Source organism: Lycium barbarum, chromosome 10, assembly GCF_019175385.1.
Source record: "Lycium barbarum isolate Lr01 chromosome 10, ASM1917538v2, whole genome shotgun sequence".
NCBI lineage: Eukaryota > Viridiplantae > Streptophyta > Magnoliopsida > Solanales > Solanaceae > Lycium > Lycium barbarum.
The window spans coordinates 11,705,759-11,729,548 of record NC_083346.1 but is presented as its reverse complement, the minus strand read 5'-3'; the positions used below and the strand labels follow the sequence as shown (position 1 = coordinate 11,729,548).

General features: G+C 37.1%; 3 protein-coding genes across 9 annotated transcripts; all 3 read right to left on the bottom strand.

Annotated features, from left to right (window-relative positions):
* Positions 1-1,729: 1,729 nt before the first annotated feature.
* LOC132615473 (uncharacterized) lies at positions 1,730-9,408 on the bottom strand. 6 transcript variants are annotated; one of them, XM_060330075.1, is made up of 6 exons: positions 8,829-9,408; positions 7,852-7,919; positions 6,834-6,922; positions 4,715-6,145; positions 3,010-3,077; positions 1,730-2,092 (listed from the first exon to the last, which is right to left on the bottom strand). In XM_060330075.1, the coding sequence occupies exons 4-5, from the start codon at positions 6,141-6,143 to the stop codon at positions 3,037-3,039; spliced, it is 1,470 nt and encodes a 489-aa protein (XP_060186058.1). In that variant the 5' UTR covers positions 6,144-6,145; positions 6,834-6,922; positions 7,852-7,919; positions 8,829-9,408; the 3' UTR covers positions 1,730-2,092; positions 3,010-3,036. The 6 variants fall into 6 exon arrangements, 5 of the variants coding, with proteins under 5 accessions (XP_060186058.1, XP_060186062.1, XP_060186060.1 ...); XM_060330079.1 differs by having other exon boundaries at positions 4,727-6,145; XM_060330077.1 differs by lacking the exon at positions 3,010-3,077.
* Positions 9,409-10,651: 1,243 nt separating this feature from the next.
* Positions 10,652-17,455, bottom strand: LOC132614372 (pseudo histidine-containing phosphotransfer protein 6-like). 2 transcript variants are annotated; one of them, XM_060328818.1, is made up of 9 exons: positions 17,407-17,454; positions 16,783-16,860; positions 16,178-16,255; positions 15,680-15,810; positions 15,527-15,595; positions 15,017-15,088; positions 13,117-13,189; positions 11,443-11,528; positions 10,652-10,952 (listed from the first exon to the last, which is right to left on the bottom strand). In XM_060328818.1, exons 2-8 carry the CDS (start codon positions 16,840-16,842, stop codon positions 11,472-11,474), a joined length of 540 nt encoding a protein of 179 aa, XP_060184801.1. In that variant the 5' UTR covers positions 16,843-16,860; positions 17,407-17,454; the 3' UTR covers positions 10,652-10,952; positions 11,443-11,471. The 2 variants fall into 2 exon arrangements, 1 of the variants encoding a protein (XP_060184801.1); XR_009572279.1 differs by lacking the exon at positions 10,652-10,952 and having other exon boundaries at positions 11,505-11,528; positions 14,970-15,088; positions 17,407-17,455.
* Positions 17,456-21,225: 3,770 nt separating this feature from the next.
* LOC132614031 (protein kinase G11A-like) lies at positions 21,226-23,607 on the bottom strand. The gene is made up of 2 exons (XM_060328375.1): positions 22,959-23,607; positions 21,226-22,098 (listed from the first exon to the last, which is right to left on the bottom strand). Exons 1-2 carry the CDS (start codon positions 23,510-23,512, stop codon positions 21,288-21,290), a joined length of 1,365 nt encoding a protein of 454 aa, XP_060184358.1. The 5' UTR covers positions 23,513-23,607; the 3' UTR covers positions 21,226-21,287.
* Between the last annotated feature and the right edge of the window lie 183 nt (positions 23,608-23,790).

Genomic DNA, 23,790 nt, shown 5'->3' with positions numbered 1-23,790 from the left:
ATGCTGTGTATGGCGTTATGTTGTGATGTGATATGTGACGGGGATACGGAGATTTGAAACTTTCTGGTGTTATGCTGTGTTATGGCGCCATCGACGGGAGGGCGACCATATTCTTTTGTACCCTATGCATGACTTACATGTTTGAAACTAAACATTTTGATATGATTGGATTTGTACTTATGTTCGGCACTTCTGCTTCGTTTATGTCTCAGGTTTGTTTTCTGTATATTCTGCTTTGCATACTCAGTACATATTTCGTACTGACCCCCTTTCTTCGGGGGGCTGCGTTTCATGCCCGCAGGTACAGACGCACAGTTTGGTGATCTACCCACTTAGGACACCCTCTTCTGCTGTTTGGAGTGCTCTTCTCATTTCAGAGCACACATTTTGGTATATATATTCGTTCGCTATGTATATATGTATTTGTTCAGGGGCACGGCGGGGCCCTGTCCTGCCATATGATTCGGTTTGTCTGTTTAGAGGTCTGTAGACGTATTTGTGGGTGTGTGTGCCTACTTCTGTACGGATGTGTTTGCATGACTCTATTCGTTATGGCAGCCTTGTCGGCTCGCACATGTATATGTTGTTCTGTTGGCCCTGTGTGGCCTTTGTTGGTATTTGTTGTGTACAGGGTTATTTTGGATAGTTCGAAAAACAAAGGAAACTCTGCCGAAATTTTCTTTGAAAATCTCATAAATATGAAACACCGCCTTGTCGGCTTCTGTTATATGCCTGGATGGGTTTGATATAATCTGAGGCAGTGTTTGATATTTGTGTTGGTATAAGTTATCTGTTTGCCACTCGGATTTGTGATTGTGTTCGGGTGCCCAATTCGGGCACTAGTCACGGCCCACGGGGTTGGGTCGTGACAGTGGTAATGAATGGCTGTGATGAGTAGGGGTGGCAAAATGGGTAAAATTTATGATTATCCGCCCGACCTAACCCATTTAAAATGGATTGGATACCCAACTCATTTAAAATAGATCCAATACGAGTCAATCATATTATCCACTTAAAATATGGGTAAACCCATGGGTTATCCACCAACTACACTCCCCTCAAGCCAACTATACATTAGTACTTAGTACATCATAGAAATTTCTGGGAGTCTAGATTAAAAAAAACAAAAAAAATAATTTTTATTTTTTGTTTTTAAATATTTAATTTTTATTGATTTTGTCTTAAAATCTTAGCTTATTTGGTTTTTAGCTTGTCTGCTCATCTAACTATTCGTGAATTCATGGATAATACGGTTATCCATATTATTTGTGGGTTAACTCGTTTTTTTATCCTTGTAAAATATTGACCTGTTTTGATTTAACCCATTTTCGACCGATTCATATCCGACTCGACCCGCCGTTTGCCACCCTAGCGATGAGTAACAAATTTTGTACCTACAAGATGTGAAGGAAAAAGTTAAAAGATAAGGAGGTTGTTTAAGAAATTAAATTAAGATATTCTACCTCATTTATTCAAGATGTACAAATTACAAAAGATGCGACACATAAAAATAGTAAATATGTCACGACCCAACCCCGTAGGCCGTGACTAGTGCCCGATCTGGGCACCCGAACCCATCTATCAAATATTATCTCAAATTCTATCAACTCATTCTAGTATATGGCGGAAGCCGACAAGGCTTTATTTCAAATTTAGGTAATTTCCAGAAAAATTTCGACAGAGTTTCCTTTGTTTTACGGACTATCCAATATACCCTGCACGCAGAAAATACCAACAAAAGCCACACAGGGCTAACCAAGCAATATATAAACATATACGGACCGGCCGCCTCGGCGTATAGGATCGCCCAAACAACATATGCGGACCGGCCGCCTCGGCGTATGGGATCGCCCAAACGACATGTACATACATCCATACAGAAAGACCCCAACCCACAAACATGTCCACAGACCTCTAAACAGACCGACAGAATCATATGACGGGACAGGGCCCCGCCGTACCCATGAACGAATATATACAAATGCACTAATAAATATATATACCAAAAGTATAAGCTCCGGAAAGAGAGGAGCACTCCGAATAGCAGAAAGGGTGTCCTAAACAGGTGGATCACCAGGCTGTGCGTCTGTACCTGCGGGCATGAAACGCAGCCCCCGGAGAAGGGGGTCAGTACGAAATATGTACTGAGTATGCAAAGCAGAAGGTACAGAAATAAATCTGAATAATAATCGAATCAGATATATAGAAAATAATACATATCAAAATGTTTATTTCCAAAGTATAAATTATGCATAGGGCACTGGAAAATGTGGTCGCCCGCCTGTCGATGGCGCCACAACACAGCATAACACCAGAAAGTTTCAAATCTCCGAATCCCCGTCACACATCACAACACAGCATAACGCCAAACACAGCATAACGCCAAACATAAGTGGAACCCGGCCCTCGAGCGAGGAGCACGGTGAACCATAAACACAGCATAACACCGGAATGTATCAAAAAGCGCACGACAATAGAACCGGCGAACGATATCATAGTAGGCACGAGCGGAGTAGTGAGGAATCATATGCATAAAATCATTATTATAAATCCGAAGGATAAGTAAAATAGTCATATTCGAAATCGGAATGATAATTATCACTTTTTGATTCAAAGTTGTCGAATTTACATAAAGGGCGTCGCGGGACCCACGGACGAGTATAGACCCGAACTGAGCCCGCCTATGAAAAACATACTCATTTTATATCATACAAACTCCTACGAAAATTTCAAAGCAATCCGAGCTTTTCTGAGGAAATTATGGGCGTTTGAAGTTTTGAAATCGCTAAAGAATGAACTTTAAAACAAAAATCAGCTTTCATGTAATCTTTACAAATTATGGATTCCAAGTACATAAGGATCAATGTTTTGCCATGACAAGGCAAGGATGCCAAAGAACAAATGCGATTCATAAACATGCTCGGATTGTGAGAATAGAGTTTCCTCGAGGCTTATATCATAGCCTATTTTAACTAAGGCATGCCGAAGAAGGAGGATTACTTTACATACCTCGTACGCCCTTCCAAAATAGCCAATCTAAAGTAAATTTCCAATCCACGCCTCGGGCTCCCCAAGGTCTACAAATACGCCAACGAATACCAAACATTAGTTAAGGGCACTTGAGCCATTCTTTCCAACTAATCATTAAATTCTACAGAAAATTCGGCAGCACTTCCCCTATAAATAGGCCATCCCGAGAATTTATCTCGCTCAAAATCAACAACAACAATCACAATAACCAACCTAGCAACATCAATAATCAATTCGAAAGGCAAAACAACAGTAATAGCTCTCTTTTACATCTTTCAACAACTTTCCAAATATTCGTTTCAACGGCTTACTTTCAAGCCACAATATCGTTCGTACATTCGATTATTAACCCAAATCCATACTAACAACATTCAAGAACATTCTAAACAATTCACATAATTTTTCCAACAAGCCAAGAATTTTTCTCTATGTTGCCCGAAAACAGTCCCCTTAGCCGAGCAACCCCTTTTTTTTTTTTTTTTCACTTTCCTCATTTTCAAGTCATGTTTTGTATCACAATCCACAATAGAACGATATGATTTTCATAAAATATACAACTTACGTCAAACGCACAACTAACCTCAAAACAGCCCACAAATTCTCAACATCAATCTTGAGTTATTAATTGCTCATTTCCAACACAAAAGTCATCACAACAACCATTTCGACGCTAAGCGATATTAATTCATTCTTTGCTACAAATTGGAGGCCATATACACGGCTACATACCCACCTATATACATACATCGATAGTTCTCATTCATTTCTTCACCCTACAACAATCAACATACTAAATAGAGTTAATTCTTCACTTAGTCACAACACCCATTTACACAACTTCACACACCATACACGACCCAACTTCCAACATACTACATTTCATGATTTTTCATCCATATTGACATACTATAAGATGCATACAACATTTATAACTCAAAAACAAGATTAGATCTCACCTTTCTTCTTCAATCCACCAATAGGCTAGGGTTTGCAAATCTCTTAAATGAAAGACTTGATCACTCCAACAATGCTTCCAAGTTACTTAGGGACCTCTAATTAGTTGATTTGTACCCAAGAAATATTTTTAGAGGGGCTTGATTTGGATTTGGTTTTCCATGGTCTTGGCCGTGAGCCATGGTTTTGGTTCCTCAACTTCTTGCTTTATTTTCTAAGTGTGGGAATGTGAAATGAGAGAAAGATGACTAAGTGGTCATCTTTTAAGTCCCCTTAAAATATCTCTTATTGTCTTTGGGCCCACACATGTGTTGGACCAATTAAAATTGGCCACAACAATGTGTGGGGACCACTTCAATCCACACATCTTCCCTTTTTTTTTTTTTATGCAAGAGTTTTAATTTCCAAATTTATGAATTATGGTCCCAATTTTTCCTAAGTGTTCAAGCTAACAATTTCATACACAACTTATGTCTCAAAATAAAATCAAAGGTCAAAAGTCCCGACTTCAAATCCCGGAATAGTCTTGGCCTTAATTTATCATAGTTAATCCGGGTTGTCCCAATGTATAAAAATACGGGACGTAACATCCTCCCCCCCTTAAGAACATTCGTCCTCGAATGTTGGATTTAATGCTACGGATCTTACTCAAATTCGGGGGAGTTTCTTTTTGAATAGCATATATCAATTTCTTACCAAACAATGTAACGAATTTAAAAATTCAAATCACCTGTAACCACACCTGGTGGCGCCTCCTGGTCCTGTCGGCTGGCCAACGCATATATGCGGTTCGAGGGACCGCTAGAACCTGAAGCACCGCCACGGCCTCGACCGCGACCCGCCTGTACCGGCATACCTCGTCCCGCAGGGCGCATGGCTGAGGGAGTAGAAGATGAACCCGCGGCTGATCCTGTCGGCTGAACTGTACTACCAGAACCACTTGCCATTGGACAATCACGCATCATATGGCCCTGACGGCCGCAAGAAAAACAGGCTCCCGTAGCTCGGTAGCACTCTCCTGGATGAGATCTCCCACAATACGAACACCGAGGCATAGGTGGCCTCGCCTGGCTGGAACCTCGGCTCACCTGTGAACCTGGAGCCCTGAAGCTCTGGCTTGCTCCTGAGTATCTGGCACTATCAAATCCCTCTCCGGTAGACTGCGGGGGCGCACTCTGCGCTGGCTGAGAAGACTGTCTAACATACTGTTGAGGCTGCCCGCCTTGAGGCTCCCCAGAATACCCAGCGGACCTGGCCCTCTTGGGCGGCCTCCTGTCCCGATCTCTGCTGGAATAATCAGCTCTATGTCGGTCCTCCATACCCAGAGCATAAGCCTGTAGTCGGGCAATATCCATGTCTGTCTGCAATGCCACCGCCATACAGCCATCAATTAAGTAGCGGTCTAACCCCATCACGTATCTGTGCATCCGATCGGCCATATCTGCTACTATGGTAGGTGCGTACCGGGCCAGAGAATCAAACTCCATATTATACTCACGAACACTCCGACCCCTCTGCTGCAGATGCAAAAATCGGTCAACCCGCGCCCGCCGTAACTCTGGGGGCAAAAAGTGGTGAGTGAAAGCAGTCACGAACTCGTCCCAAGTAGCTGGGGTAGCACCCTCACCCCTGGATAGCTCCCAGGACTCATACCAGTGAGCAGCAATATCCCGTAGTCTATGCGAAGCCAACTCAACAGACTCAGTCTCTGAAGCCCTGACCAAATCTAGTGAGCGCCGCATCCCCCGAATAAAGTCATGGGGGTCCTCGTCGGGCTTAGACCCGTAAAACTCTGGAGGGCCACATAATAGAAACTCTCGAACCCTCAGGCTGTCACGCCTATCGTCATCATCATCATCTCTCCGCCCGCGTCTGCGAGCCTGTCCCGCTACCAGAGTGGTCAATAACTGCACAGCCTCTCTCAGTGTCCTGTCCTCCGCCCCTGGCTGAGGAGCTGGAGGCGCGGGAGCTGAAGCCCCTGGAGCTAATGGTGAAGCTGCTCCAGACTCCTCTGACGATGAAGACGTAGCAGAGTCGGCTGGCCGGGACGTAATATCACGCATCATCTGAGCAAGGGTCCGAGTACCCTTCTGAGCCCGGCTAGTCTCTCCTACTACGCCCTTTTTCTTCTGGGCGGCCGTCGCCTTTTTCGGAGGCATCACTGAAAGAAAAACAACAACAGATCAAAACAGAATCATCCTAATAGCACGGTTCTATCGCACGATCTAAGATCAGAAGAAAAGACAACATCCTAAATGTCCTATAGCCTCCTGTTTATAGATGTGGTGCACAACACACCGATAAACAAGATTCTACTAGACACGATCTGTGGACACTCCGAGGACAAACCGCTCTGATACCACTTCTGTCACGACCCAACCCCGTAGGCCGTGACTAGTGCCCGATCTGGGCACCCGAACCCATCTATCAAATATTATCTCAAATTCTATCAACTCATTCTAGTATATGGCGGAAGCCGACAAGGCTTTATTTCAAATTTAGGTAATTTCCAGAAAAATTTCGACAGAGTTTCCTTTGTTTTACGGACTATCCAATATACCCTGCACGCAGAAAATACCAACAAAAGCCACACAGGGCTAACCAAGCAATATATAAACATATACGGACCGGCCGCCTCGGCGTATAGGATCGCCCAAACAACATATGCGGACCGGCCGCCTCGGCGTATGGGATCGCCCAAACGACATGTACATACATCCATACAGAAAGACCCCAACCCACAAACATGTCCACAGACCTCTAAACAGACCGACAGAATCATATGACGGGACAGGGCCCCGCCGTACCCATGAACGAATATATACAAATGCACTAATAAATATATATACCAAAAGTATAAGCTCCGGAAAGAGAGGAGCACTCCGAATAGCAGAAAGGGTGTCCTAAACAGGTGGATCACCAGGCTGTGCGTCTGTACCTGCGGGCATGAAACGCAGCCCCCGGAGAAGGGGGTCAGTACGAAATATGTACTGAGTATGCAAAGCAGAAGGTACAGAAATAAATCTGAATAATAATCGAATCAGATATATAGAAAATAATACATATCAAAATGTTTATTTCCAAAGTATAAATTATGCATAGGGCACTGGAAAATGTGGTCGCCCGCCTGTCGATGGCGCCACAACACAGCATAACACCAGAAAGTTTCAAATCTCCGAATCCCCGTCACACATCACAACACAGCATAACGCCAAACACAGCATAACGCCAAACATAAGTGGAACCCGGCCCTCGAGCTAGGAGCACGGTGAACCATAAACACAGCATAACACCGGAATGTATCAAAAAGCGCACGACAATAGAACCGGCCCGGGAACCGGCGAACGATATCATAGTAGGCACGAGCGGAGTAGTGAGGAATCATATGCATAAAATCATTATTATAAATCCGAAGGATAAGTAAAATAGTCATATTCGAAATCGGAATGATAATTATCACTTTTTGATTCAAAGTTGTCGAATTTACATAAAGGGCGTCGCGGGACCCACGGACGAGTATAGACCCGAACTGAGCCCGCCTATGAAAAACATACTCATTTTATATCATACAAACTCCTACGAAAATTTCAAAGCAATCCGAGCTTTTCTGAGGAAATTATGGGCGTTTGAAGTTTTGAAATCGCTAAAGAATGAACTTTAAAACAAAAATCAGCTTTCATGTAATCTTTACAAATTATGGATTCCAAGTACATAAGGATCAATGTTTTGCCATGACAAGGCAAGGATGCCAAAGAACAAATGCGATTCATAAACATGCTCGGATTGTGAGAATAGAGTTTCCTCGAGGCTTATATCATAGCCTATTTTAACTAAGGCATGCCGAAGAAGGAGGATTACTTTACATACCTCGTACGCCCTTCCAAAATAGCCAATCTAAAGTAAATTTTCAATCCACGCCTCGGGCTCCCCAAGGTCTACAAATACGCCAACGAATACCAAACATTAGTTAAGGGCACTTGAGCCATTCTTTCCAACTAATCATTAAATTCTACAGAAAATTCGGCAGCACTTCCCCTATAAATAGGCCATCCCGAGAATTTATCTCGCTCAAAATCAACAACAACAACCACAATAACCAACCTAGCAACATCAATAATCAATTCGAAAGGCAAAACAACAGTAATAGCTCTCTTTTACATCTTTCAACAACTTTCCAAATATTCGTTTCAACGGCTTACTTTCAAGCCACAATATCGTTCGTACATTCGATTATTAACCCAAATCCATACTAACAACATTCAAGAACATTCTAAACAATTCACATAATTTTTCCAACAAGCCAAGAATTTTTCTCTATGTTGCCCGAAAACAGTCCCCTTAGCCGAGCAACCCCCTTTTTTTTTTTTTTTCACTTTCCTCATTTTCAAGTCATGTTTTGTATCACAATCCACAATAGAACGATATGATTTTCATAAAATATACAACTTACGTCAAACGCACAACTAACCTCAAAACAGCCCACAAATTCTCAACATCAATCTTGAGTTATTAATTGCTCATTTCCAACACAAAAGTCATCACAACAACCATTTCGACGCTAAGCGATATTAATTCATTCTTTGCTACAAATTGGAGGCCATATACACGGCTACATACCCACCTATATACATACATCGATAGTTCTCATTCATTTCTTCACCCTACAACAATCAACATACTAAATAGAGTTAATTCTTCACTTAGTCACAACACCCATTTACACAACTTCACACACCATACACGACCCAACTTCCAACATACTACATTTCATGATTTTTCATCCATATTGACATACTATAATATGCATACAACATTTATAACTCAAAAACAAGATTAGATCTCACCTTTCTTCTTCAATCCACCAATAGGCTAGGGTTTGCAAATCTCTTAAATGAAAGACTTGATCACTCCAACAATGCTTCCAAGTTACTTAGGGACCTCTAATTAGTTGATTTGTACCCAAGAAATATTTTTAGAGGGGCTTGATTTGGATTTGGTTTTCCATGGTCTTGGCCGTGAGCCATGGTTTTGGTTCCTCAACTTCTTGCTTTATTTTCTAAGTGTGGGAATGTGAAATGAGAGAAAGATGACTAAGTGGTCATCTTTTAAGTCCCCTTAAAATATCTCTTATTGTCTTTGGGCCCACACATGTGTTGGACCAATTAAAATTGGCCACAACAATGTGTGGGGACCACTTCAATCCACACATCTTCCCTTTTTTTTTTTTTATGCAAGAGTTTTAATTTCCAAATTTATGAATTATGGTCCCAATTTTTCCTAAGTGTTCAAGCTAACAATTTCATACACAACTTATGTCTCAAAATAAAATCAAAGGTCAAAAGTCCCGACTTCAAATCCCGGAATAGTCTTGGCCTTAATTTATCATAGTTAATCCGGGTTGTCCCAATGTATAAAAATACGGGACGTAACAAAATACTTTTGCAATAGCAGGTTAAGCCTGACGATAGACACGAAAATAATGACAAAAGATCTTGGTTTTCTTGACCATCTTTGGATACTTACAACCTAAGGGCTCGTTTGATACAGGGGATAAAGATAAATAATTTCGGGATTATATCTGAGATGAATTTATTCCACGTTTGGTTGGGATAAAATGATGGTATAAATAATCTTGAAATTGTACTGTTATTTTATATCAAGGGTGGAATAACTAATCTCAAGATAAGTTATCCTAGGAATACTAACCAAACGACCCCTAAGTGATTATATCTATCTTGAAGAATTAACCTAATAGTCGTTCACCCAACTACTTGAATTTGAAACTGGTCGCAAACGTATAATCTATATATAACATGGGTACTAATTAGAAAAAGTAAATCCGGCCGACTAGCCGTGTAAAGATTCGTTATATCTTCTTGGTCCGATGTAATGGAAGATATTGAACAACTGCATTAGTTGCCCTTTCGAAGAAATGGATTTTTGTTCAAACATCTTGTTTCAGAAGTGTTTCATTTCTCAAGCTTCATTCTTTTTCTTGAACATGGTAACTTAGATCCAATTAATAAATTATCTCTTTCCAAGTAAATGAACATTACTATCACCTTCATTTAGAAAGGGACAGTTTGAGTTGTATGCTTAGCCTGGTAAGGGTCAATTTTGAGTTTTCACTTATTTTATGCTTCCTAATTATTGTATATTTAAGCTTCTTAGGGGTTGTTTGGTTGGTAGGATGGAATAAATAACGATATCCCTGGGATTAGTTATCTCACCTTTCATATGAAATAGCTAATCCCACCATTTTAGTACAAATGGTGGGATTAACTAAACAAGCTAATCCCACCATTTTAGTACAAATGGTGGGATTAACTAAACACAGGATAAAATAATCTCGCGCGTTATCAGAGATTATTATCCTTATCCCACCAACCAATCGATTCCTTATGAATCGAATTTCTCCATGCACAAGTATTGAGAAGCTCTTCTATTCCCTACTTTGTTAATTATTAGCTTTGCAATTGGAACATCTCTTATATCATCTTTTAATGCATTCAAATAGTTCCCACTCGGTTGTGTTGATATTACCGCGTCTTAACGGGAGCAAATTGTGATACTTTTTATTGTACTGGCCCATGTAATTACAAATTGTTTAACTTTTTCTTGGGACATGGATTCTATGCTGGTTACCGCTTATGAATGAAGAGAACATGTCATAAAAGTGTAGCTTCTATAAATTGGATAGATCGACCATTAATAAAGCCTCACTTTAAAAACTATTTAAGAATCCCCGTACGACCTAGCTTAGCTAGACTTTTCAGTCATAAAAAAGACAGTAAAATAAAAGCAAGATAAATAAGTGAAGATACTACAATTGTCTTATACAAACACATTGCACCTGTATGGTGACTAAAAAGTTTTAAACATTATATTTCATAGTTTTCCTAGCAGCAGAATTGTAATAGAGAAGTCCATGCCCCTTTGCTTGATTCTTCATCTTCGAATATGGAAGCCTTTATTCACAAAACATAAAAAAATTAAGCCAGCAATAGAAAGACAGAGAGCACACTTTTATTATGTCAAAACAAGTTGTTTACTGGCAAGATTTTACAAGAAACGGCTATTATTAATTTATTACACCATTAAAGCTTTTGTTAATCTAGTTGTTGGTAATTTATCCATGGTTTTCTTGCATGTCAGACGGCTGAAATCATACATGTGCATATTTAGGCACTCTTAACACTATGCTATTGACAATATCTTGTGGATTAGAAAATGGATAAAGAGCCAGCAAAAATCCAATTTTATCTGATATCTAGCATGTATATCAAACAAATAGGTTCACATGCTGTTTGACAAACATTGTAAGATACCTCCTACTGGTAATCATTTTATTCAAGTCGTTACAGCCTTCACGATATTAAATGATAGTTAAAGCCTTGAAGGATCAAAGCAAAAAAGCAGTACACAAGGTAAACCAAAAAAGAAACTACAGAATATTACCGCTACTCCAGTCCAATAGGATGAGAGAATCACTGCTCACCGATCACGGACTTTGAGCTCTCAGCAGACAAGATTTCCCTCTCAAGCTTCATTTTGCATGTAAAGAATAATGTTAATAGACAAGTAATGCAACTTCATTCAACTAGGAATTATAACAGAAAGCATAAGTGCAAGAAGATATTAGGTTGATTACCATATAAAACCATTGAATGGTTTAGACTTAACAAGTAAGATGAATTAATAAGTACGAGCAAAATTCTTATTTATCATGATGGCCTTTTGGCAAGAAGCAGTGATTTCCTGACTAATTAAGCATATTCGCAAAATATAAGAGACAAATTTTGGTAACTTCATGTTTTATGTACTCTTTTACTGCAATCAAAGAATGGAACACCATAGGAATAGTCATTGATCAAGTATCTCACTGTGTTGGAGCCACAGTAACTCTCATAAATGCGGCATAGGTTTTATATTATCCTCTTGAGTTATATGTTAGTCCAAACTATTGTTAAACTACGGAGTTGTTTTCCTTTTGGTTGCAGTTCATTTCATGATAAAAATAGCCATTGAAAAAGGATCTACTCCATCTGCAATGAAGAGACTTTACCAATCTCAGCTATTTCTTTGATCTTTAAAGCAAGTAGCTCAAAACACTATTCCTATGTTATCTGAGGAGAGTTGAACAATTTTCTTGCTTTTCCACCCATTGAGTTTTCTGTCTCCTCTTATATTAGTGTTATTTTTTCCTCTGGCTATGTTCATACAATCAAATGCATGAAAGATCTTTAGGTGGCATTATCAAGAACAGGGGAAAAAGAAAATTCGATATAGTTCTTACGGACATCTTAGCGCGGGATATCTAGTAAAAAATGTGTAAGAGCTAGATATATGACATCTTTCTGAAGTCAACATTGCATAGCATATAACTATAGGAGTAAAAGATAAAGGTAGTAGGTCAACATACCAGTAGATTTATCCTCTAGTTCAATTCTTAAAATATAACTCTGATCAGGATGATTTCAAGAGGTTATAATGTCAGGTTCATAACTTCTGTGAGTTGGCATACAATCTTTACAGGAGTATAATTAGTTAAGTGCATTACAAAGGGACTATAATATTAGAGCAATGGGATATAACAAACCATTCAAAGAGACATTGAAGACATATTTAAATAAATGAAAGTGTGCTATCTCTAACAGCTTAAGTTTTTTATGAGATGGTCACACACTTCAACAAGAGAAAAAGTTAAGATGACTAATTGGTAGAACAGAGACATAGAATTTTATCAGAAGTAAATTGATAGATGGTTAAAGAGTAAACAAAATAAGTTAAGAAAATCATACTAAGCTTCTTTAACAAAAGAAGTTAAGAAAATCATACTAAGCTTCTTTAGACATATTCATGAAAGGCCTTACTTCTACAATTGTTAGAAAGATTGATGTTGATTATTAGCAAAACTTGCTGAGGTAGATAGGACGTAAAAAAGATCTAGATCGAACTTGCGTTCTTGCTGTTTCTGAAATGAGATGTTATTAAGACATTAAATTAAAAGAATAGGTGTATATGTGAGTCAGAAATGTAATTCCTCAGGAAGAAGTTGACCAGCATTACCAAATGACACGGTTGAAATGTCACAAGCGACTTCAAGTAAATGTAGGCATGATAATATAGTACCTGCATAATGCCTTCCAGTTTGCTCTGAAGATCATGATATTCTCGTGTGAAGTTTCTAAATGCCTGCAGACACCTACATACAGAGAAAATGGGAATAGTTTCGTCAGATAACGACTAAACATCTTCGTGATATGTTCTAATTACTATGAGCAACAAGATTATTCCCACAAAGAGTGGCTAAGGATTTCTTGTTAGAGAAAGTGCAGTCCTTTCATGGAAATCAGTGCTTTTGAACCCAAAAAGAGAAAAAAGAAAGATTCTCAACAGTCATGAAATTCTAACCACAATAAGAAAATTTAATGCTGAAATATTCTACGTCAGAAAAAAACAAGGAATAAGGTTAGTACTATTCTGATCATTGCCAAAGGATTAATGCATCTCTTATACAACTCACACCCACACAAATGCAGGGGAAAACGACACAGACGAGTATGTATGACAGCATGAGGATATACAAGAGAGTAACCCACTATTTAAATATTTAATGCTTTGGTTATCAAAATAAAATCTTGTTATTTTGGACATTGAGGGAAAGAAAAAGCTTTTGACACATACACTTAAGGCAGAAGGAAAGAGGTGTTTGCCACACCTGACTTCCCTCAAGAAAACTAGGCCATGCCACACCTTAAGGTGTACTCCTGAGTGCCTTTTATAGAATTAAGTGCTCTCCTTAACCGCATGATATTTTTATTAGTTACCTCCAGATTATAGACCAAATAGATATATGGCTCCACTCTTTCTTTCCTTTTTTTTCTTTTTCAATTGATACGTAGATGGCTCCGATATATCATGCACCAAGCAGGTATCTGAATCCAGGATTTAAATGGATTTTTCGAAAAGCATTCCCACATATTTTATGCCCTTATGAAAAAAAAATGACCTAGCTGAGAGAAACAGTCATTCACCTTTGTCATGAAAGGTAACAAGAAGCAAAAGAGCTCATCACCAGCAAAGTATTCCAATTTTATTCCAATTTTCTCCTGGACCATGCTGAATCTATACACATTTTCATAATACCTTGAACAAAAATTTGATTCTTCTTTTTACTACTCCATATAAATTCCCTCCTAAGATATCACATCTTAAAAGAGTCCACCCTTACCCAACCTTAAATATTAGGTGAAAATATGTTTTGATTGAAGCAAACACAGTTATGAAGTATTCTTAAATAAACAAGAAAGAGCTTTTTCTTTCACACTTTTTTCCACATATAAACTTGAACCATATCCTAAAACAAAATCTTAAATAAAGTGAAGTCATACATCTTCTAAGAGTCCTCTCCCCAAACCTTATCATAAGAAGGAAAAGAAGTAATAGTAAGCATCATATCAGTTATGCAGTGTGCTTACATGAATAAAAAGTACTTTTGACATTTTTACCCCAATATGGAAAACTAGAAATACATCATATCTTCCTTTTGTCAGCATAAGTGGTTAACAGAGTATGTTGATTGTAAAGTTGACCCCTAGATTTATTTCTTTCTGAAAGGAAAAAGAAGGAAGAAGATTAAAAAGTTCAATGTTTCATAAAATGCAACCAAGATGAAACTCATTTTTCCTTTGCAGTGTAGTGTTAGTATTACTATTTGCATGTTCAAAACAAGTGAATGCACTCGAAAGTGCCTAGCTAAATGGAAGCAATGTTAAACAAACCAAGTACAATTAAGTTCACCCAACCATCAGCTTTCTATCTCCATCACAATTATATCAATGCCGGTGAGATATAACAAGATCCCATCATTTCAAAACTAGTTGATTTTTAATGTGAAAAGTAGACTTTGAGATGAATAAGGACATGCATTAAACATTTCCCTAACCAAACAGAATACCTAACAAGAAAGTGAACAGTAAAACCTTTAACAAGTTGTGGACAAATCTAGCTGATGTAGAAAGAATCATACTCATCCTTGGATTTCTTGTCAATTGCCCGGATAAAATCATAACATACATTCACAACCTTACAGGCTCCAATGCTGCAAAAGAAGTTGAGCAGAATCATTATGATCTTTCCTATGGCAAGTAATTACGAAAATGAAAGGTTAACCTAAGATTCCAACTGTGGCATATTCAACAGAAGGTAGAAGCCTGATGATCCACTTTTCAGAGAATTTTTGGTGGAAAAAAACTCAAGAAAAAAAACCTCAGTAAGATATGAAGAGATAGTAACGTTTAGACAAACCAAATACGAAACTGCTGCTCTCTGAAAAAAGAAAATCAATCAACTATGCCTCAACGGCAAACTAGTTACGGTTGGATACATGAATTCTCTCTGCACATTCCATTTTATGATGCAATGCTATAATACTTTTCATTTGTCATATAATACGTAAGACTATGTACCGAATATCAAATATCTACGTAAATTTTATGAAGAAGAACTCTTATGGCTACTTTAAGAAATAACAACTCACCATGAAGAACCTCCTTTCAGCTTGATACAATGCTCATTTAAAACATCAAAGTCCACAACTGGTGACTCACTAAAATAAATGAGAGAAAGTAACATAAGTCGACAACCATAATCAAAACAAAAAAATTGATCCATAACAACAACGAAAACGTACAGAACCGTAGCCATTTCTCGCATAACATTGCGAGCATCGCATAAAAAACTCGGAACTAGATCTAGGAAGAAAGAAGGACGCACGTCCTCCTTCAATGAGTAGCTTTGTCGGAAATAGCAATCAACCAAACCCTGCAAAAAGCATCCCCAGTGAATGAAATACCTTTTACACTTCTACATCATTTAATAATAAGAAATCTCATCATAAACACCTCGACACACACAAATTCTGTAACCATACACTGCAGGTTTCTAAGTTGAGTTACTCAATGTCTCATTTAGTGACATGTAAGTCCACAAGTTCGAGGCGTGAAAGCAGTTGCTTTGCATAAATGAAAGATTATACTGCAGATGTTATTCATCCACTCTACCCTTATCCACACTAATCAATTGGAGCACTTTATGCAAGAGGTAATTAAACCCGTAGAGAATTCAGGTACAAAAAATGAACAAAATAACTTATGGTAAGATACTTGGAAGTGCAGCATCATTGGTATACCTCATCCAAAAGGGACTTAATGCGATCACGTTGTTGTTGAATGAGTGCACTTTTATCCATTTTGTGGTTATTGGAAACCTAGAAATTTCAGAGAAAAAATGAGATTGACTGTGCGAGTAAGAGAGAGAGAGACAGCGTGTAGAAAAACAAAAAAGCACATAAGAAGAGGATATCTTCAGCAGATGAACATCGAAGAAATTTTGGATGACGAAAAATAAAGGACCCTAACTAAAACAAAAAACTTAGTGACACACACAAATTCTTTAACCATACACTGCAGGTTTCTAAGTTGAGTTATTCAATGTGTCAATTAGTGATATGTAAGTCCACAAGTTTAAGGCATAAACGCAAGGCAAGGCTGCAGATATTATTCGTTCACTCTCCCGCTACCCACACTATTCGTGGTGCACTTTATGCAACAGGTAATTAAACTGCGTAGAGAATTCAGGTACAAAAAATGAACAAAATAACTTATGGTATTGCTTATTGATCTTAATAAATTATTTACACTCCATATTAAGTACTCCCTCTATCCATATGAAACTTTTCGCTTATCGAGAGTCAATAAGACTAAGATACTAGGAAGTGCAGCATCATTGGTATACCTCATCCTGGAGGGACTGCATGCGATCACTTGGTTGATGAATGAGTACACTTTTCTCCATTTTCTGACTATTGGAAACCTAGAAATTACAGAGAAAAAAATGAGAGTGACTGTGAGAGTAAGAGAGAGACAGAGTGTAGAAAAAGAAAAAGAGATAATGGTCAAAAACACACATGCACTATCACTTTTTCGTGAGTTTCACACGCAAACTATTCATCGTTCCCTTTTCCTACCTGAACTATCACCATCTATGTATTAAAACACACCTACGTGATAGTTCATGTAGGAAAATGGAATGTGAAACTCGTGAAAAAGTGATTGTTCGACCCGTTTGGCCATGAAAATTATTCACATTTTTCCGGAATTTTTTCTCACTTTATATGAAAATCAGCATTTGAAAAACACCTAACACCCTGTTTTCACTTTTTTTTTTTTTTTTTTTTTTTACTTTCTGTACATTCAAACAACAAAATATTCTTTGCAAAAACTATAAAAAAACACAACTCTTTTTTCAACTCCAACTTCAAAAATTCCAAATACAGTAAAAAGATATTTGGTTTCTATGGCCAAACGCCTACTTAAGGTGTGTTTTTGATCATCAACGGAAACTCAAAACAAAGAATACCTAAGAAGAGGATATATTCAGCAAATGAACAACGAAGAAAGTTACTAATGCACATAAATGATCAATAAATACTTCCAAGAAACGTTACTTTTTAGATCACATGTTTAATGCACCGTAACGTAACGCATAGAGAGATAAAATATCAGTTACGAAATACAGAAATACTTTAAAAAGCTTCAATAAAGTGTAACGTACCTCGTTCTCCAAAGACTTACAGATTACAGATAATTGTTGGTTTAATTCCTGATTATCATCATCCATTTCCTCGTAGTCCATTACCTGTACATAAAACGTGAATGTGTATCATGGCAGAAACTTCTAGAAATTTGGGTGCCATTATCATAAGCCGAGTTAGAATTTTGAGCGTATGAGTTCTGAATTCGAAAATATGGCTGGTTATTAGATCTTAATAAAGTATTTATACTTTATATTAGCTACTCCCTCTATCCACGTGACATTTTTCATTTTTGAGGTTCAAACTGTTTGAATCTTGATCAATATTTTAAAATATATTTTTTATTATGAGAAAAAAATTCCGTATAATTTTTTAATATTTAAATTTTAATTGTAAAATATTGAGTCTATCTAATCACTACTAGAAAACATAGGCTTTTCTCACCTACAAATCAGTGAAAAATTTGTGGTGAAAACATGAGTTTCCCACTTCATCCCCTGAATCAGCTCATTGAAAAAACGCATGGTGGAATTCAGGTTTCTATTGAAATGCAAGAAAACTTTCTAATTTTTTCATATGAAAACACTACTATTTTTTCTCATTGATTGAATCAAAATATCTGTGGGAATAGCCACTGAGTATTTTTTTAGTGGGAAATTTCAGTTAGCAAATAGTACTTTTTAGTAGTGAATCCGATTTAACTTTAAATATTAGTCAAATTGACTCTCTATAAGTCAAAAGTGTCGCATAAATTGAAAGAACAAGAGTACATTTTTAAACATAAATACAGAATTTGAGCCAAAACTACTGAGTTCTGTAAACTCGGTAGCTGAAACTATAGTTCCTTTCCTAGCGACATTAACGTACCTCTTTCTCAAGAGACTTAATACAATCAAGTAATTTTTGATCGAGTGTTTCTTCATCCATTTTCGTCAATTAGAACACAGAATTGTAGAGGAAATACAAATTGAGTTGTGTATTATTACTATCTCTTTTACCATTATATATTGACAAACAGATTTCATGAATATTTTGTATTATGGTAAGAAGTTGAACATTGTTAAAGGAGACAAAGAGCTTATTTCCAACCCTATAATTTGGCGTTTCCATTTTCTGTTTCATTTGTTTCAAATTTTTGGCTCTCTTGCAACAGAGCTTGCCTTATATGAAAATACGAAACTGAGTAACGAACTCTCTTCTTTGGCTTGTTTAAAATTTATTTTCCTTTTCTGGTTTTATTTCTCTCAACTTGTTCCCATAATATTTTTATTTCTCTCTAATTTGTTCCCATAATTTTTTTTTATTTCTCTAACTTGTTCCCATAATTATTTTCCTCTTTTTTGGTTTTATTTCTCTCAAACTTGTTCCCATAATTATTTTCCTATTTTTTGGTTTTATTTATCTCAAACTTGTTCCCATAGTTATATTCCTCTTTTTAGGTTTAATTTCAGCTCTCTAACTTGTTACCATAATTATTTTCCTTTTTTTTTTTTTTTTTGGGGGGGGGGGGGGGGGGGGGGAGTGTGTGGGGGGTTTATTTCTCACTAACTTGTTCCCATAATTATTTTCCTCTTTTTTTAAGATTTATTTCTCTCAGACTTGTTCCCATAATTATTTTCCTCTCTTTTGGTTTTATTATTCTCTAACTTGTTACCATAATTATTATCCTTTTTTTAGTTTTAATTCTCTCAAACTTGTTCCCATAATTATTTCCTTCTTTTTTTTTTATCTATCTCAAACTTGTTCCCATAATTATTTTCCTCTTTCTTAGTTTTAATTCTCTCAAACTTGTTCCCATCATTACTTTCCTTGTTTGGTTTTATTTCTATCAACCTTGTTTCCATAATTATTTGGGTTACCAGAGTCAAAGAACAGACCAATTTGAGAAGTAAGGAACTAGCAGCATTTTAGATAACATACTTAAAAAAAGTACAAGAATTGTTTGTTCTTCTTTTTCTTTTACCGAATTGATAGATCCAAAAAGAAAAATTCACTTAATTAACAAGTTCTACTATTTATATGAAGTATGAAAATACAACAGGATGATTTTATTTTTTCATCGTTAATCAAAATCTCAAGTATAAATCATGTTAATTGTGAAACGCTTGATAGCAAGTATTTTCACCTATAGCAAATTATTGCACAAGTACATATTAATGAATTAGCGAGTTTTGTACATGCAAAATTATGTATCTCATATGAAAGAAAACTGCTATGGAAAATTAAAAGAGCTTTATGCGCAAATTCAAACTCAGTGATTAGTTGAATACCAGATGCAAATTTCATAACAATATCATTTGACATCAACTCTCTTTTTTTTTTTTCTTCATAAAAAAGAATGAATATGAATTTAAAAGCTTTCTTTGTTATTCTAATTAGAGCATTAATTAAGTTCGATATTTAAATTTAAAGAAATAAATAATAGTTTAGATAAATATTCTTATGACTAAGGCTATTAAGTAATATGATATTTTTAAGAAACATTAAAAAACGTAAAGGACATATAACATGAATACTTTAGTGGGGGTTAAAACTGGGGTTTTAACGAATAAAAATACATGGTATACGGTTAAATCTTAAATGTGGAAAACAGACTTTATGAATTTTCATTCTGCCCCACCAGTTCTCTTTCCTTTTCCTGTAGTTATGACAATCGTAGAAGCAATATTAATAATCTCCGTAAGTCATATTTTCAATATTAATAATCTCCGTAATCTAGACTGTAAATTTTCTTACCTTGTATAAAACAATCTACCAACAAATTATTCTAAACAAGGCTAGCACAGCAGTAAGTCAGTAACGAGTCAAAATTAATGTAATTGCTTTGCATTTTAGGAACCAATTGATATTGACCCATTTGAGATAGGAAAAAGAACATCTTGAACCAAGTTAGTTAGTTCATGTAAAAATAATCTATGTAGATTAAAAACTTATTTCTCCTTGGTTATTCATTTCAATTTTTAGTAGATAATTCATTTTTTCTAATGCAATCATGATTGACTTGTGTGAATATTTTATTTTGGCACAATTCTTCTGGTATGACGCATCATAAAACTACTTTCCCGACTACAGCATTAGGACAATTTTTCTATAACAAATTCATTATTAGTATGACTGTTACGCCAAATATGGTGGCATATACAGTTCATTGGTGAATATCATCAAGTGAAGATATTAAATTATGAATTTAACTTACATACATAAACAATGTAAGAAAAGTTACACTGCCAGTATATTTCAACATGTTACATCAGATAATCTACGATCTATATATTTCTGTGCTTCTGTAAACCAACACTCCAACAACTGCGGACTACACCAGTTGCACCAGGTACAACCATTGCAGGCATCGACTCACTTTTGTTACTACGGTTCCCCTAGATGGTATCACCTGGACTACCGTATCAAACTTACTACAAATAGTGACATATTGTACGTAACTTAACTGGACGGTGTAAAGTGACTTTATAAGCCCATGCGCAGAAGTTAAAATCTTAGGGGTCGTTTGGTTGGAAACAAATTATATCAGGATTAGTCATTCCGAAATTAGTTATTTCACCTTCCCATAGGTATAAAATAACACTACAATCCCAGAATTAATTATACCGCGATTTTATCTCAACCAAACATGGGATAAACTCATCTCAAATATAATTCCATGATTATTATTCCTCGTACGAAACGAGCCCTTAAATTATAAGCAACACTAATAATAATCTACATAATCATCATCATCATCATAAGATGAGACAAACTCTCTAGTACTTTTGGAATTTTGGGGAATATGAGGTGGGGTTGTACATCTCAAGAGTGCCCAGTTCACACCATCAAAGAAAGGATGTTGTTTGATTGTTGTGGCCCCCATCATGGACCCCATTCTCCTGGTAGGGTCCTTGACCAAGAGTTGGGTGATCAAGTCCTTAGCTATGGTCGGAACCATTGGCTCCTTAGGGAACTCAAAGGCTCGAGCCACAATGTTCGAAAGGGTGAACTCATTGTCAAGTCCTCTGAAAGGTGTCACACCATAAAGCAACTCGTACATGAAAATTCCTAGTGTCCACCAATCCACCGCATTGCCATGGCCTTCCCCCGACACGATTTCCGGGGCTAAGTACTCGTGGGTCCCAACAAATGACATCGATCGAGCCTCAATTGGCTCAGCTACCAACCTCAGGGGTCGTTGATTATTTGTTCTTCTTCTTCGCCTGTGGTTGTAGTACCAGTACGAGACGTGTGGCACGATACAATTGGGCAGGATGCACGAAGAAGACGAAGACTTATATGGAGGTGAATTAATGGAGGATTGATCATTTGAATTATGATCTAGCTTTGGACTACTTTCTTGAACAAGTTGAGGCATTACTGATGAATCATCACATTTTAGTGAGAGATCAAAATCAGTCAACATAATATGACCATCTGATCTTACTAGCACATTTTCAGGCTTTAAATCTCGATAAATTATCCCCATCATGTGTAGGTACTCTAAAGCAACCACAACTTCTGATGTGTAGAACCTGTTACATCAATAGACAAACTCACATGTTACATTAATTAGTCAGCTAATAAATAGAAAGCATATAATAGTAGGACACATCAAAAATATCATGCGTGTCATATATTGAAATCTATTTCCCCACATTATCTTAGAAGTCTACCAAAATGGCCCATTGGCAAACTGGACAAACATTCACATTGTCTAGACGTTAATCATCAAGACATTGTTTATAAATAAAATAGTTGGCATATGATTAATGGCAGAGGAATTATTAATGAGTCTGGTGGCCGGGATGGATGGAATTCCTACCACGTCAATCCTAACAGTAAAAAAAAAAAAAAATCGGAATTAATAATAGATAATTTTGTCACTAGACAGTAAAAATCAATTGCTAATTCTATTTAATGACGGATTAGCTGCGGATTATAAAAAGTTGTTGTCAGCTACGGACTATTTAGCATAGATAGTAACAAATTTAGTAGCTATTTTTTATTTTTTTTGTTAGATCAAATTATTTTTAGTCTTCCACCTTGGAAATATAGAAAAGGAATGCTTCTCCATCTTAATGGTTCCTACACGACGTGTATCAATTAATCGGATGAATCGATCGAGCCCACTTTTTACGATAAGCATCAACTAACAATTTGTTGTCTTGCTATAACCTAGCTTTAGTGGTCGGGATGAAATGAAACTGGATTTTCTCCAACTTTAATTTGAGTTCTAGGGTTCGCCATGGGAATGGAGAAACTACTGATAGGGAGTGTTTCTTCATATTGTTACTGGTCCTACACGGCGCTTATCTGAATTAGTCGGTATGATTAGGTTTCGGATAATGAATGGTTAAACAAAAAAGATGTAAATGGTAGAGGAGGTACTAACCGGACGGCAGCTTCATCAAATCTCTTCTCCGGCAGTCGTTGCCGGAGAACATGAAGATCACCACCTGAGCAAAACTCAGTCAACAAAAGAGACCATTTATCAGTGTCCAAAGTGGTATAAAGGGTAGGCAAAAAAGGGTGATCTAACATTTCCAATATTTCCCTTTCTGTCCCGGCTCTTCCTTCTTTGCTCCTACTAACCAATTCCTCTTTATCCATCACTTTAGCTGCAAACAAACACCCTTTATTGCCCTTCAACTCAACAAGATAGACAGAACCAATGTCACCACTCCCAAGTTTCTGGATGAAGAAAAAGTCATCAAGACTCAAACCCGAGACTTCTGTCTGGATTACACGACGCATGGCGTTCCAGCATGGATCACTAGACGTTGCATGGGGTTTCGTGGATGATGAGATTGAAGTATTAGTATTGTATATGGTTGTTTCCACCTCCATGTCCACGCTAAGACGAACTTCTCCCACCTCTAACGTGGTCGAGCTGATAGCTGGCGATGCTGAGGAGCTGGCGTCCTCGTGGACTAAAGATGTTTCCATGGTTTTTGAGAGAGAAGAAGAGAAAATATGAGAATGGAAGGAGAATATATGTGATAAAATGATGGTAATATTGTTTGGTGAGTTTTAATGGAGGGGGGAGGAAAAATATTCATTCTGTTTTGAAGGGTAGTTAGAAGGATCAAAGAAATGTAGATTTTTGGGCCGGCAAAATGGTTGTGGGTCATATTGCCGGCTGTTGGAGTCAGGGCCCATTTATGGCCCAGACAGATTGATATTACTATATATGAGCTAGTATAATTTAAGAGTTTATGATATTT

What these genes read in the sequence shown, in the direction of transcription:
- LOC132614372 (XM_060328818.1), bottom strand. Translation starts at nt 16,842, where the DNA reads ATGGAGAAAAGTGTACTCATTCATCAACCAAGTGATCGCATGCAGTCC. An exon ending in CGAGAAATGGCTACGGTTCT is followed by an intron (nt 15,596 to 15,679) that starts GTACGTTTTCGT and finishes CATTTATTTTAG; the next exon opens with TGAGTCACCAGTTGTGGACT. An exon ending in AACTGGAAGGCATTATGCAG is followed by an intron (nt 11,529 to 13,116) that starts GTACTATATTAT and finishes TGCAAAATGAAG; the next exon opens with CTTGAGAGGGAAATCTTGTC.
- LOC132614031 (XM_060328375.1), bottom strand. Translation starts at nt 23,512, where the DNA reads ATGGAAACATCTTTAGTCCACGAGGACGCCAGCTCCTCAGCATCGCCA. An exon ending in TTTGATGAAGCTGCCGTCCG is followed by an intron (nt 22,099 to 22,958) that starts GTTAGTACCTCC and finishes TTGATGTAACAG; the next exon opens with GTTCTACACATCAGAAGTTG.
- LOC132615473 (XM_060330075.1), bottom strand. Translation starts at nt 6,143, where the DNA reads ATGCCTCCGAAAAAGGCGACGGCCGCCCAGAAGAAAAAGGGCGTAGTA. An exon ending in GCCACCAGGTGTGGTTACAG is followed by an intron (nt 3,078 to 4,714) that starts GTGATTTGAATT and finishes GCGTATTTGTAG; the next exon opens with ACCTTGGGGAGCCCGAGGCG.